At 46.5% G+C, this 16,387-nt stretch overlaps 2 protein-coding genes across 2 annotated transcripts in view; one reads left to right on the top strand and one right to left on the bottom strand.

Annotated features, from left to right (window-relative positions):
* Window positions 1-16,387, bottom strand: part of LOC145492112 (uncharacterized) — a 468,804-nt gene that overhangs the window by 6,741 nt on the left and 445,676 nt on the right. The gene's annotated exons all lie outside the window — the stretch shown is intronic.
* LOC145492762 (uncharacterized) lies at window positions 1,760-8,042 on the top strand. The gene has a single exon (XM_081472149.1). It carries the CDS (start codon window positions 2,094-2,096, stop codon window positions 8,040-8,042), a length of 5,949 nt encoding a protein of 1,982 aa, XP_081328275.1. The 5' UTR covers window positions 1,760-2,093.

The following is a 16,387-nucleotide window of genomic DNA, read 5'->3' as shown; positions in this document are numbered from 1 at the left end:
TTCTGGCGCAAGAAACTCGTCCCGCTCAACACCATCGCCTCCAGACCCCCGAGAGGATGGCACGGTGCCCGATCCAATCAGTCCGTCGAAGCCCTGAAATGGCTAGCCTGGCAAGAACACTCGTTGCAACGCACGGGTCAAGGCGATCGTATCCGCACCGTGCGAAACGGAGGTGAAATCCGACTGGACAATCATCTCGTGGACGGATACGATCCGACCACTCGAACCGTCTACGAATTCCACGGATGTCTATGGCACGGATGTCCACGCTGTTTCCCGACCCATCGAGACCGACATCCCATCTATCACGCCGATCGCACCATGCAGGAAGTCTACGAGGCCACACTCCGCAAACACGACCTTCTCAGTCGTCAAGGCTACCAGCTCTGCGTCAAGTGGGAATGCGACTGGGCCCTAGAAGTCAAAACCGACCCTGATCTCAGCCAGTTTCTAGACACGTTCGAAATCGTCAAACCGCTCGAACCCAGAGAAGCTTTCTCCGGAGGACGCACGAACGCCGTCAAACTATATCACGTGGCCGACGTGGCTCAAGGAGAGAAAATCAAGTACATCGACGTGACGTCGCTCTACCCCTGGGTCAACAAGGGAAGCAAATACCCCGTAGGACACCCGCAAGTCATCGTCAACCCCGACGACCAAGACATCCATCACTACTTCGGTATGGCCAAAGTGGACATACTACCACCTCACGAACTTTACCATCCCGTTCTACCTTTTCGGCACAGGGGTAAACTCACCTTCCCACTCTGCCGATCGTGCGTGGAACACGAAATGAACAAACCCCTCCTTGAGAAATCACATCGATGCTCTCACACGGCCGAGCAACGCACGCTACGAGGGACCTGGTGCACCCCCGAAATCGAGAAAGCCGTTGCCATGGGATACACGCTCATCAAGATCCACGAAGTCCACCATTTCCCGGAAAGACAACGTCGTACAGGACTCTTCGCCGATTACGTGAACACCTGGCTAAAAAATCAAACAGGAATCCGCCGGCTACCCCCACTGGTGTCACACCCCCCAAGACAAGACACAGTACGTGCAACAATACCGCCAGAAAGAAGGCATCGCTCTCGATCCGGCCATGATCCAAAAAAACCCCGGACGCAAAGCCACTGCCAAACTCATGCTCAACTCTTTCTGGGGCAAGTTCGGCGAAAACCTACCCAAACCCACCACCGAAGTCGTCTACACTGCAGCACAACTCTTCGAACTCGTTTCCAATCACTTCAACGACATAAAACAAGTCAGAATCGCCCACGACGAAGCCCTAGAGGTCGTCTACACCGAACTCAAAGACAATCAACCCGATAACGGACGAATCAACATCTTCGTCGCCGCTTTCACCACCTGTTGGGCTCGACTCAAATTATACAGCTACCTGGAACAATTAAAACAACAAGTCCTCTACTTTGACACCGATTCCGTCATCTACTCGCACAAACCAGGTCAAGCCGATGTCCCGCTAGGCGATTACCTCGGAGAGATGACCAACCAGCTCGACGACGGCGACTTCATTACCACTTTCACCTCCGCTGGACCCAAGAATTACGGGTACAAAACCCACCAAGGCAAAGTCTGCTGCAAAGTCCGAGGCTTCTCCCTCAATGTACGAGGAGCCTGTAGCCACGAGAGTTAAATTTTTCCGTTTTTTGGTTGCCTTTTCTATTTTGTTTTGTCTTTGCTGTTAAAGGTAAATTTTTTGCGTGCCTTTTTTGTGCAGTTTTAAATGCAAATTAGTTTTTCACGTCGTGTTATGTAATCGTCTATTGTTTATTACGTAACCTCGTTAAGTTTATTCTTTTAGTTCAAAATTCCGTTTAAAGGCGTTGTAGTTTTTTAGTTGTATTCAGTCGTTGTCAGTTCCGGAGTGCCGTACAGATCTTGTAAGTAATCTCGTTTTTCCTTTCTATTTTTTGTTGTTTTTCGTATTGTTGTATTTTCAGTTTATTTAAGTTTAAGTTCGTATTTATTAATTTCTGTATTTGTTATTTTGGTTTTAAGTGAATCGTTAGAATTAAAGACGAATTCGAGACGTACAGGAGTGTCATTTACATGCATTCAAAGATCTGATGGATGCCATGTTGTCCGGAATTGAGAGTCTAAGAAGACGCCGAGTCCATTCAGAGGATGCCCTCGACAGTATGCGCCTGAAGAATTCGCGTTCAGGGTATTTGTCTAGAGTTACGACGTTGTGCCGTGCCGCCGAAGTTTTACTGAATGACTCTAAAAATGTCAATGAAGTCTCGAAGAAGTTATTGGAAATCGAGGAAGCTTTCTCTCGCTTTGAAAGGGCCCACTATGACTACATCGCGACTTTGTCGGCTGGAGATCTGGAGGAATTGGAATGTCAAGCTCGTTACTTTAAGGAACATTTTCATCGGAAAATGGAGACGATTGCGAGAATCCAAAGATGGATTGAAAACGCTAGAGAAATCACCGCACCTACCGCCGCGGAAGCGCTTCAAGAAAATGAAGATTCTGTAAGTACCGCAAGTTCTCTGCTATCTTCACATTTGTCTGTCAGACAGCTAAAGGCCAAGCAGGCGTTAGCGCAGTTAAAATTGTACCAGCTGAAGAAAAAGCAAGCATTATTACGTCAGGAAGAAGAAACGAAACTAGAGTTGGAGATTGTGGATGCGCAGTATGAAATTCAAAGGACTGATCTTCAACTAAAGTTGCTTCAGGATGAGGAGCCAGCCGCTTTAGCTAATTTACGGGACGTTTTTGAAGATGTGAAGCCGTTTAGTGAACGAGTTAATGTGAGAACAGCAAATGTCCCTGAGCAGGAACATTTTGATCCTCGAGTCGAACGGAAAATTGGTGCTCGAAACGCTCAGTTGCGGCTGAATCCTAATGCACAGGAGTTTACGAGTTGGTCAGTAGGTCCCACTGTACCCGTTGCGCATCCAGGAGCAACTAATCCTACCTTGCCTGGAGGAATTGTGGATAAGATGGCATTAACCATAAAGCAGGGATTTGCATTGCCGAAAAAGGAATTGACTGTGTTCGATGGTGATCCTCTCGAGTACTGGAACTTTATCAAATCGTTTGAAAACAGCATCGTGAGCAATGAAGCCAGCGAAAGTGAAAAACTCATGTATCTCCTTCAGTATACATCTGGAGTGGCAAAGGACACGATCAAGTGTTGTTTAGTCATGGATTCATCCCTGGGATACCGAAAGGCGAGAGAGCTGCTGGAAGAACGATTTGGACACCCCTTCACAATTGCCTCGAAATACGTAACCAAGCTAACAGAAGGACCACCGCTTAAACCATGGGATCGCGCAGGACTACTTGCATTTGCGGACAGATTGAAAGACTGTGAACACACTTTGGAATCCATTGGATATCTGGAGGAGATTAACAGCGCCGATAACTTAAGAAGAATTGTCCAGAGACTGCCGTTCCATCTCCGTACTAAGTTTGTGGAACTAGCGGACCAAATTCAGCAAGCTGGTCAGAGAACGAATATCAGCCATATCGCCGAGTTTGTCAAAGTCAAGGCGAGAGCTGCCAATAACCCAGTGTTTGGTTGCGTGGTAGACGTTGCGCGTGACAGATCAGAGAATCAAAGGCGAAAACCAAAGGGTGGTGCATCATCTGAAGAACGTTTAAGCACATTCAATACACGAGAGACTAAGCCTGGTGTCGGGCAGAGTTTGTCTTCCAATAAATTCACTCCAACCCTGAGGTGCCCATCGTGCAACGGAAATCATTCCTTGGCGAAATGCAGTAGTTTCAAAGACAAGAACTTCGACGAACGTCTACAAGTGATGAGGAAAGCTCAGCTATGCTTTAATTGCTTCAAGTATGGTCACATCAGTGTAGGATGCCTGGCGAAAAGTGCATGTGAAATCCAAGGATGCAGGAGAAGACATCATACTTTGCTTCACCCACCGTCTCCACAACAGACGGTCGAAGGTCGAGACAGAGTGGCCGATCAAGGAATTCAGGTTAACAGCAGTACTCCATTACAAAGTGGACAGGCCAACAGTACCTCAGCTGGAGGAGGAAAGGTGTGCCTGAGAATAGTTCCTGTAAAAGTACGATGTCACGGTGACGCAAGCAAGATCGTGGAAACCTACGCCCTTCTAGACAGTGGCTCAGACATCTCCTTGTGTGACAAGAGGTTGGCCGCGGAGCTCGGTGTGCAGGGACGCCAAAAAACGTTTTACTTAACGACCCAAGAGAGAGAAGACAGCCCAAGAATTGGCTATGAATTCAGCCTAACTGTGGAGCCACTGGATGGAACTGACAAAGTAGACGTTACAAGACTATGGACAGTTGATAAACTGAATGCTTCTAGCCGCAGTATTCCATCAGTGCAAGATGCAAGACAGTGGGCTCACCTGCGGGACATCAAGCTACCAAGTATTAGTGAGAAAGAAGTCCGATTGATCATAGGCACCAACGTTCCTGATGCATTCTGGGTGTTAGAAGAAAGACGCGGTAACAGAGGAGAGCCATACGCCATACGCACACCTCTTGGCTGGACACTCATGGGCCCAATGGAAAGGAGCGTCGGCGAAGCTTGTCATCTGAATGTTAACCTCGTTCGTTCAGCGGAGGCCTTGAGAGAAGATGATGATTGTCTCATGCACCAGCTTGAAAGGTTCTGGGCAGCGGAGAACTCTGGAGTGATCCCTGAATCCAAGGTTAGCATGTCAGTGGAGGACAAGGAAGCCCTTGCAACCATGGAACAATCTGTGAAACTTGAAGATGGTCATTATCAAATTGCGCTCCCTTGGAGACAGTACCCGCCATTCCTGCCTTACAACCGTTTCATGGCTGAACGCAGACTGCAAACACTCAAGAACAGGCTCCTACAAGATAGCGAGCTCCTTGAAAATTACAAGGCCACCATGGAACAATATCTTTCCAAGGGTCATGCAAGAAGAGTGCCACTTAACGAAATCAACGTACAAGACAAGCCGCTGTGGTACCTTCCCCATCACCCGGTGCTAAACAAACCTGGAAAGACACGAGTGGTTTTTGATTGTGCCGCAAAACACAAGGGAACGTCTCTGAATGATCAGCTCCTTACCGGTCCAGATTTGACCAATTCTATCGTTGGTGTGCTGATGAGATTTCGTGAAGAACAGGTTGCATTGTCTGCTGATATCGAGTGTATGTTCCATCAGATCCGAGTAGCACCAGATGACCGTGATGCATTCAGATTCCTCAGGTGGCCGGATGGAGACTTGACCCAACAACCAATTGACCATCGTATGGAGGTCCATTTGTTTGGCGCGACATCGTCTCCGAGTTGTTCCAGCTTTGCGCTAAGAAGGACAGCAGAAGATAACAAAGATGAATTTTCAGAGGATGTAGTCAGGACTGTCAAAAGGAACTTTTATGTCGATGACTGTCTTAAATCGGTTAAATCAGTTGAAAATGCTGTCGAAGTTGTGGACCAGCTCCGAGAAATCCTCTCCAAAGGCGGTTTTCGGCTCACCAAGTGGTCATGCAACAGATCCGAAGTTCTGGATACAATCCCGCAAGTCGAAAAGGCTCCATCAGTGGTGGACCTGGACCTAGACAAGGATAAGCTACCAATGCAACGTACGTTGGGACTCCACTGGGATATGGAGAGTGACAAGTTCATGTTCAAGGTTGCTCTTAAAGACAGACCAAACACCCGCCGTGGTATACTATCCTTGACCAGTTCTGTTTATGATCCACTTGGGTTCGTTGCGCCAGTCGTCCTCCCAGCTAAGAAATTGTTACAAGATCTCTGCAGAGAGAAACGCGGATGGGACGATCCAATCAGCGACGGCGATGGTGAAAGGTGGGAGAAATGGAAGAGTCAGTTGGCCAATCTTTCCATGATAACAGTAAAGAGATGCATTAGACCTGCCTGTTTTGGAGACTTGAAAACTGCCGAGTTGCACAACTTCGCAGACGCTTCACAAGTTGCATATGGAGCAGTCTCGTATCTCAGATTGGTGGATGTCGAAGAAAGGATCCATTGTGCATTTCTAATTGGAAAGTCTCGTCTTGCTTCTCTGAGACCAATGACTGTGCCAAGATTGGAACTGTCAGCTGCAGTGTTAGCCGTTCAGTTAGACCAGACCGTAAGAGAAGAGCTGGACATTCCGATTAGCCAATCGACATTTTGGTCAGACTCCACCTGTGTGTTGCAGTACATCAGAAATCAGTCAAAGCGTTTCCATACATTTGTTGCAAACCGGCTGTCAGTTATACATGAGAATTCAGCACCCCATCAGTGGAGGCATGTCAGTTCTGAACACAACCCAGCGGATGAAGTTTCCAGAGGTCTTACAGTGGACGAAATGAGTGCAAGTAGCAAGTGGCTGAGCGGTCCCGAGTTTTTGAAGAGGAGGGAAGAGTTTTGGCCTTGTGATCCTACAATTCGCCAACCAGAACTATCAGATGACGATCCAGAGATCAAACGTGAAACTCAGCTCTACAACCAGTCGTCGACTCGTCATCAAGGGGAAGAAGTTTTTTCCAAGTTGATAGAGCGCTACTCATCTTGGGACAGATTAAGAAGAGCTGTGGCCTGGCTATTGAGATTCAAAACGTGGTTCATTGAAAGATACCGTGGTGGTTCCACTAACTTCAGATCTCAGTGCTGTTTAGAAAGGGGACCTGTCCTGTCCGTGGAAGAAGTTCAGTTTGCAGAAAGGGAAGTTATCAAGCATGTACAAAGGCTGTCATTTCCAGACGTCATTAGAACCATGCAAGGAATCAGTTCATCGAAGCCTTCGCGCCAAGTAACGTCCGAGTTAAAGAACCAAAAGATGCCAGCCTACATGCGCAAACTGCATCCATTATTGGACGACGTCGGAATCCTAAGAGTTGGAGGGCGACTGGAAAATGCCTTAATCACGTATGAGGCTAAACATCCAATTATTCTTCCCTATCGTCACCACGCTACGGATTTGATCATCTCTCAACATCACCAGAAAACTGGCCATCTTGGGCAAGAGTACGTACTGTCCAGTTTGCATCAATTCTATTGGATAATCAAGGGACGTTCAGCTGTGCGGAGAATGATCAGTAGCTGTTTCCAGTGTAAAAAACTTGGTGCAGTACGTGGAGAGCAGTTGATGGCCGACCTACCGAAGGAAAGACTGACGTCAGGAGATCCGCCATTCACCTACGTAGGCGTGGACTACTTTGGACCCTTTTATGTACGTCAAGGTCGCTCAAATGTGAAACGCTATGGATGCCTATTTACTTGCTTGGTTATCAGGGCCGTTCATATAGAAGTCGTAAACTCACTTGATACTGATTCCTTCTTAAATGCATTGCGAAGATTCATCAATTTACGAGGATGTCCAACTACCGTTTATAGTGACAACGGGACAAACTTCCAAGCTGGAGATAGGGAGTTACGCGAGTTGTTGAGCGACTGGAATCAAGAATCAATCCACAAGTTTCTTCATCAGAGGAATATTACATGGAAATTTAATCCACCTGCAGCCTCGCACATGGGTGGTGCCTGGGAGCGCACTATCAGATCCGTCCGCAAGATCCTGAGAGCCTTGCTAGGGCAACAACTTGTCTCTGACGAAATGCTCCGAACATTGATGAGTGAAGTTGAAGGGATCTTAAATGGCAGACCGTTGACTCCAGTCAGTAGCGACCCAAAGGACCTGGACCCCCTAACACCAAACCATTTGTTGTTGTTAAGAGCCAACCCAAATTTGCCACCTGGAGTCTTCAGCAAAGAAGAAATGTACAGCAAGCGACGTTGGCGTCAAGTCCAGTACATGGCCGATATATTCTGGAGGCGCTGGTTGAAGGAGTACTTGCCGACCCTTCAAGAGAGAGCGAAGTGGACCAGACCTCGCCGTTGCTTAGCGACCGGAGATCTAGTTGTGATTGCAGACGACAACGTCCATCGAGGAAAATGGCCATTAGGCAGAGTAACTGAGGTTTTCATGGGAAAAGATGGAAATGTCCGATCAGCCAAGGTGAAAACTGCCACCACAATTCTTACAAGGCCAATAACCAAACTGTGCTTCTTAGAAGGAGAGAAGAAAGCTTAAATTGAAGAAACTGAATTCACCAGAAAATCCAGTGTGAAGAATGATCAAGAGGACTTACTCTCGTGTCTGAGTATAGTTACACTATAGTAATGAACTGTAGACTTTACTAGTCCATTAGGGGGGCTATGTAGCCACGAGAGTTAAATTTTTCCGTTTTTTGGTTGCCTTTTCTATTTTGTTTTGTCTTTGCTGTTAAAGGTAAATTTTTTGCGTGCCTTTTTTGTGCAGTTTTAAATGCAAATTAGTTTTTCACGTCGTGTTATGTAATCGTCTATTGTTTATTACGTAACCTCGTTAAGTTTATTCTTTTAGTTCAAAATTCCGTTTAAAGGCGTTGTAGTTTTTTAGTTGTATTCAGTCGTTGTCAGTTCCGGAGTGCCGTACAGATCTTGTAAGTAATCTCGTTTTTCCTTTCTATTTTTTGTTGTTTTTCGTATTGTTGTATTTTCAGTTTATTTAAGTTTAAGTTCGTATTTATTAATTTCTGTATTTGTTATTTTGGTTTTAAGTGAATCGTTAGAATTAAAGACGAATTCGAGACGTACAGGAGTGTCATTTACAGAGCCCAACAACTCAATTACGACGTCATGGAACAAAATCTACTCGACGAACTCACACAACCTCTCGAGGACGGTGGACGACGCAACATCCCCGTCGTTAACCCCAACTTCTCCTACAGAAACCCAGCCACCAAACATCTCAAGGTCATCACACGCACCAAACACTACGGACACGTCTTCGACAAACGCGTCGTAGACACGAACACTTTCATGTCGTTTCCATACGGATACACACCATTGTAATTTTTTTACTTCCTGTAAAATCAATAAAAAATCATCTTTGAAAACTCATTTCCTGTCTATCGCCTTATTTGGGCACGCGCGTGACCTGGGATGCAAAAGACTGCTGACCTGTGACGTCACTGCAGACGCATATTTTGATAACCCCCTAACTCATGAATATATTAATGAGCAAATCCGGCCCTCTGATTGGTCGAGAGCCTTTTTTAATGATATGCACGGCCTTCTGATTGGCTACGGCCCACACAAGCGTCCTACACTACTAATTTAAAGTCCCCGGGAAGCTAAACTAACTCCCGATGACCTTGGTTTGCAGTTTAATGAACACAGCAAAACATTCTGAACGCTCACCTTCGAGCTTCAGGGCCGAAATATAGCCCTACTTAAATTTAAGACTGAAAGAATAGCCGAGAGCCCGTTACGCGCATCGAAATTTTCATCAACTTCGGCGCCATTTCCTGGAACTTGGAGAATATTTTCCAGTCGGGGACTCTATACTAACTCCTGATGGCCTTGGTTTGCAGTGAAATGGACACAGCAAAACTTTTTGAACGCTCACTTTCGAGCTTGTGGGCCTAAATATAGCCACACTTCACTTTAAGACTGAAACAGTAGCCGAGACCGCGTTACGCGCATCGTGATTTTGATCAACTTCTGCTCGCTTTCCTGGAACTTGGGGAATATTTTCCAGTCCCAGGGACTCTAAACTAACTCCTGATTGCCATGGTTTGCAGTGAAATTCACACAGCACAAGTTTTTGAACGCACACTTTCGAGCTTTTACCTCGAAATATAGTCCCACATCACTTACGACTTAAAGAGTAGCCGAGACCGGGGTGCGCGCATCGTGATTTTTACCAACTTCGGGTCGATATTCCGGAACTTGAAGGATACTTTAGAGTCCCAGGGACTCTAAACTAACTCTTGATGGCCTTGGTTTGCAGTGAAATGGAGAGAGCAAAACTTTTTGAACGCTCACCTTCAAGCTTCTGGGCCGAAATATAGCCCATTTTACTTTATTACTGAAAAAGTAGCCGAGACCGCCTTACGCGCATCGTGATTTTGCCAAACTTCGAGTGGATTTCCCGGAACTTGGGGGATATTTTCCAGTCCCTTGGACGCTAAACTAGGTGCCGATGGCCTTGTTTTGCAGTGAAATGGACACAGCAAAGCTTTTTGAACGCTCACTTTCGAGCTTGTGAGCCGAAACATAGCCATACTTCACTTTAAGACTGAAACAGTAGCCGAGACCACGTTTCGCGCATCGTGATTTTGATCAACTTCGGCTCGATTTCCCGGAACTTGCGAAATATTTTCCAGTCCCGGGGACTCTAAACTAACTCGTGCTGGTCTTGGTTTGCAGTGAAAGTGACAGAGCAAAACTTTTTAAACACTCACTTTCGAGCTTCTGGGCCGAAATATTAACCTACTTCACTTTAAAACTGAAAGAGTAGCCGAGACCGCCTTACGTGCATCGTGATTTTGAGCAACTTCGGCTCGATTTGCCGGAACTAAGAGGATATATTCCAGTCCCGAGGACTCTTAAGTAACCCCTGATGGCCTTGGGTGCATTGAAATGGAGCCAGCAAAACTTTTTGAACGCTCACTATTGAGCTTCTGGGCCGAAATATAGCCCCACTTCACTTTAAGACTGAAAGAGTAGCCGAGACCGCCTTACGCGCATCGTCATTTTGACCAACGTCTTCTCGATTTTCCGCAACTTGGGAAATACATTCCACTCCCGGGGACTCTAAACTAACTCCTGATAGCCTTGGTTTGCAGTGAAATAGACACATTAATTTTTTTTGAGCTTTGAGCTTGTGGGCCGAAATAGAGCTCCACTTCTATTTAAGACTGAAGGAGTGGCCGACACCGCCTTAAGCGCACCGTGATTTTGACCAACTTCGGCTCGATTTGCCGGAACTTGGGGGATATTTTCCAGTCCCGGGGACTCTAAAGTAACTCCTGATTGTCTTGGTTTTCAGTGAAATGGACACAGCGAAACTTTTTGAACGCTCACTCTCGAGCTTCTGGACCGAAATATAGCCCCACTTTACTTTAAGACTGAAAGAGTAGCCGAGACCGTCTTGCGCAAATCGTGATTTTGACCAACTTCGGGTCGCTTTCCCGGAACTTGGGGGATATATTCCATTTCCGCGGCCTCTAAACTAACTCCTGATGGCCTTGGTTTTCAGTGAAATGGACAAAGGAAAGCTTTTTGAACACTCTCTTTGTAGCTTCTGGGCCGAAATAGAATCCCACTTCACTTTCAGACTGAAATAGTAGCCGAGACCGCCTCACGCGCATCGTGAGTTAGAACAAGTTCAGCTCGATTCCACGCAACTTTTGGGATATTTTCCAGTCCGGGGGACTCTAAACTAACTCCGGATGGCCTTGGTTTGCCCTGAAATGCGCACAGCATAACTTTTTGAACGCCCACTTGGGAGCTTGTGGGCCGAAATATAGCCCCACTTCACTTTAAGACTGAAAGAGTAGCCGAGATCGCCTTACGCGCATCGTGATTTTGACCATTTTCGGATCGATTTCTCTGAACTTGGGGGATATTTTCCAGTCCCGGGGACTCTAAACTAACTCCTGATCGCCTTGCTCTTCATTGAAATGGACAGAGCAAAACTTTTTGAACGCTCACTTTCGAGCTTTTGGGCCGAAATATAGCCACACTTTACTTTAAGACTGAAACAGTAGCCGAGACCGCATTTCGCGCATCGTGATTTTGATCAACTTCGGCTCGCTTTCCCGGAACTTGGGAAATATTTTCCAGTCCCGGGGACCCTAAACTAACTTTTGATAGCTTTGGTTTGCAGTGAAATGCACACAGCAAAACTTTTTGAACGCTCACTTTCGAGCTTCTGGACAGAAATATAGCCCCACTTTACATTAAGACTGAAAGGGTAGCCGAGACCGCTTTGGGAGCATCGTGATTTTGACCAACTTCAGCTCGCTTTCCCGTAACTTGGGGAATATTTTGCAGCCCCAGGGACGCTAAACTAACTCGTAATGGCCTTGTTTTTCAGTCAAAGAACACAGCAAAACTTTTTGCACGCTCACTTTCGGGCTTCTGGGCCGAAATATAGCCCCACTTAACTTTAAGACTGAAACAGTAGCCGATACCGCATTTCGCGCATCGTGATTTTGATCAACTTCGGTTCGATTCCCCGGAACTTGGGCAATATTTTCCAGTCCCGGGGACTCTGAACTAACCCCTGATGGCCTTGGTTTGCAGTGAAATGGACACAACAAAACTTTTTGAACGCTCACTTTCAGGCTTCTGGCTCGAAATATAGCCCCACTTCACTTGAAGACAGACAGAGTAGCCGAGACCACTTTAGGGGCATCGTGATTTTGACCAACGTCGGCTCAATTTCCCGGACCTTGGGGCATATTTTCTTGTCCCGGGGATGCTAAATTACCTCCTGATGGCCCTGGTTTTCAGTGAAATGGACAAAGGAAAACTTTTTGAACACTCTCTTTGTAGCTTCTGGGCCGAAATAGAATCCAACTTCACTTTCAGACTGAAATAGTAGCCGAGACAACCTCACGCGCATCGTGAGTTAGACCAAGTTCAGCTCGATTTCACGCAACTTTTAGGATATTTTCCAGTCCGGGGGACTCTAAACTAACTCCGTTTGGCGTTGTTTTGCACTGAAATGCGCACAGCATAACTTTTTGAACGCCCAGTTTGGAGCTTGTGGGCCGAAGTATAGCCCCAATTCACTTTAAGACTGAAACAGTAGCCGAGATCCCCTTACGCGCATCGTGATTTTGACCATTCTCGGATCGATTTCTCGGCACCTGGGGGATATTTTCCAGTCCCGGGGACTCTAAACTAACTCCTAATCGCCTTGCTTCGCATTGAAATGGACAGAGCAAAACTGTTTGAACGCTCACTTTCGAGCTTGTGGGCCGAAATATAGCCACACTTTACTTTAAGACTGAAACTGTAGCCGAGACCACGTTACGAGCATCATGAATTTGATCAATTTGGGCTCCAATTCCCGGGACTTGGGGGATATTTTCCAGCCCCGGGGACCCTAAACTAACTTTTGATAGCTTTGGTTTGCAGTGAAATGTACACAGCAAAAGTTTTTGAACGCTCACTTTCGAGCTTCTGGACAGAAATATAGCCCGACTTTACTTTAAGACTGAAAGAGTAGCCGAAACCGCCTTACGTATATCGTAATTTTGACGAACTTCCAATGGATTTCCCGGAACTTGGGGGATATATTCCAGTCCCTTGGACGCTAAACTAAGTCTTGATGGCCTTGTTTTGAAGTGAAATGGACACAGCAAAACTTTTTGAACGCTCACTTTCTAGCTTGTGGGCCGAAATATAGGCACACTTGACTTTAAGACTGAAACAGTAGCCGAGACCACGTTACGAGCATCATGAATTTGATCAATTTGGGCTCCAATTCCCGGGACTTGGGGGATATTTTCCAGGCCCGGGGACTCTAAACCTACTCCTGATGGCCATGGTTCGCAGTGAAATTCGCACAGCACAAGTTTTTGAACGCACACTTTCGAGCTTCTAGGCCGAAATATAGTCCCACTTCACTTAAGACTGAAAGAGTAGCCGAGACCGCCTTGCTCGCATCGTGAGTTTGACCAACTTCGGGTCGATATTCCGGAACTTGGGGGAAATTCTCCAGTCCCAGAAGCTCTAAACTAACTCCTGATGGCCTTGGTTTGCAGTGAAATGGACAGAGCAAAACTTTTTGAACGCTCACCTTCGAGTTTCCTGGCCGAAATAAAGCCCCACTTTCCTTTGACTTAAAGAGTAACCGAGACCACCTTACGCGCATTGTGATTTTGACAAACTTCGGGTGGATCTCCCGGAACTTGGGGAACATTTTCCAGTCCCTTGGACGCAACACTAATTCCTGATGGCCTTGCTTTGCAGTGAAATGGACACAGCAAAACTTTTTGAACGCTCACTTTCGAGCTTGTGGGCCGAAATATAGCCACACTTTACTTTAATACTGAAACAGTAGCCGAGACCGCATTTCGCGCATCGTGATTTTGATCAACTTCGGCTCGCTTTCTCGGAACTTGGGGAATATTTTCCAGTCCCGGGGACCCTAAACTAACTTTTGATAGCTTTGGTTTGCAGTGAAATGCACACAGCAAAACTTTTTGAACGCTCACTTTCGAGCTTCTGGACAGAAATATAGCCCCAATTCACTTTAAGACTGAAAGGGTAGCCGAGACCGCTTTGAGAGCATCGTGATTTTGACCAACTTCAGCTCGATTAACCGGAACTTGGGGTATATTTTCGAGTCCCAGAGACGCTAAACGAACTCGTAATGGCCTGGTTTTTCAGTCAAAGAACACAGCAAAACTTTTTGAACGCTCACTTTCGGGCTACTGGGCCGAAATGTAGCCCCACTTCACTTCAAGACTGAAACAGTAGCCAATACCGCATTTCGCGCATCGTGATTTTGATCAACTTCGGTTCGATTCCCCGGAACTTGGGCAATATTTTTCAGTCCCGGGGACTCTAAACTAACCCCTGATGGCCTTGGTTTGCAGTGAAATGGACACAGCAAAACTTTTTGAACGCTCACTTTCGGGCTTCTGGCCCGAAATATAGCCCCACTTCACTTTAAGACTGAAAGAGTAGCCGAGACTACCTTACGCAAATCGTGATTTTGATCAACTTCGGCTCGATTTCCCGGAAGTTGGGGGATATTTTCCAGTCCCGGGGACTCTGAACTAACCCCTGATGGCCTTGGTTTGCAGTGAAATGGGCACAGCATAACTTTTTGAACGCTCACTTTCGAGCTTCTGGGCTGAAATATACAGGCACGTCACTTTAAGACTCAAAGAGTAGCCGAGACTGCTTTACGCGCATCGTTATTTTGACAAACTTCGGCTCGATTTCCCGAAACTTGGGGGATATTTTGATGTCCCGGGCACTCTAAACTAATTCCTGATTGCCTTGGTTTTCCGTGAAATGGACACAGCCAAACTTTTTGAACGTTTACTTTCGAGCTTCTGGGCCGAAATATAGCCCCACTTCACTTTAAGACTGAAAGAGTAGACGGGACCGCCTTACGCGCATGGTAATTTTGTCGAACTTCGGCTTGATTTCCTGGGACTTGGGGGATATTTTCCAGTCCCGGAAGCTCTAAACTAACTCCTGAATGCCTTGGTTTTTAGTGAAATGGACACAGGTAAAAGGGGCGCACGCTAGGTTTCCAGGTTGTAGGCCGAAATATAGCCCAACTTTATTTTAAGACTGAAAGTGTACACGAAACCGCCTTAAGCGCATCGAAATTTTTAGCCACTATGGCTCGATCTGCCAAAACTTGGGGGATATTTTCCAGTCCCGGGGACTCTACCCTAACTCTTGATGGCCTTAGTTTTCAGTAAAATGGTCACAGGTAACAGGAGCGCACGCTCGGTGTCGAGCTTCTAGGCCGAAATGTAGCCCCAGTGCATTTTAAAACTGAAAGAGTAAACGAAACTGCCGTAGGCTTATCGTAAGTTTGAGAAAGTATGGCTCAATTTCCCGCAACTTGGATGATAGCTTCCAGTCTCGAGGATTCTAAACTATCTCCTGATGGACTTAGTTCGTAGGAAAATGGACACAGGTAAAAGGAGAGCACGCTCGGTGTCGAGCTTGTAGAACCGAAATATAGCCCCACTTCATTTTCGGAGTAAACGAGTAGCCGAGACCGCCTTACGCGCATCGTGATTTTGAGCATCTTTGGCTCGATTTCCCGGAATTCGGGGCATATTTTCCAGTCCCGAGGACTCTATGCTAACTCCTGATGAACTTAGTTTTCAGTGATATGTACACAGGCAAAAGGAGCGCACGCTCGGTGTTGAGCTTGTCGGCCGAAATATAGCCCCACTTCATTTTAAGACTGAAAGAGTAGCCGAGACAACCTTACGCGCATCGTGATTTTGGGCAACTTTGGCTCGATCTGCCAGAATTTGGGAAATATTTTCCAGTCCCAAGGACTCTCAACTAACTCCTGATGGCCTAAGATGTCAGTGAAATGGACACAGGTAAAATTAGCGCACGCCCGGTCTCGAGCTTCTAGGTCGAAATATAGCCCCCCTTAATTTTAAGACTGAAAGAGTAGCCGAGACCGCCTTACGCGCATCGTGATTTTGGGCCACTTTTGCTCAATTTCCCGGAAGTTGGAGAATAATTTCAAGTCCCGGGGACGCTAAACTAACTCCCGATGACCTTGGTTTGCAGTTTAATGAACACAGCAAAACATTCTGAACGCTCACCTTCGAGCTTCAGGGCCGAAATATAGCCTTACTTAAATTTAAGACTGAAAGAATAGCCGAGAGCCCGTTCCGCGCATCGTAATTTTCATCAACTTCAGCGCCATTTCCTGGAACTTGGAGAATATTTTCCAGTCCCGGGGACTCTGAACTAACTCCTTGGTTTGCAGTGAAATGGACAACAGCAAAACTTTTTGAACGCTCACTTTCGAGCTTGGGGGCCTAAATATCGCCACACTTCACTTTAAGACTGAAACAGTAGCCGACACCACGTTTCGCGCAT

The sequence above is a fragment of the Orbicella franksi genome, chromosome 7 (genome assembly GCF_964199315.1).
Source record: "Orbicella franksi chromosome 7, jaOrbFran1.1, whole genome shotgun sequence".
In the NCBI taxonomy this organism is placed as follows: Eukaryota; Metazoa; Cnidaria; class Anthozoa; order Scleractinia; family Merulinidae; genus Orbicella; species Orbicella franksi.
Note: the sequence above shows the minus strand (reverse complement) of the source record. Positions and strands in the feature narration are given on the sequence as shown.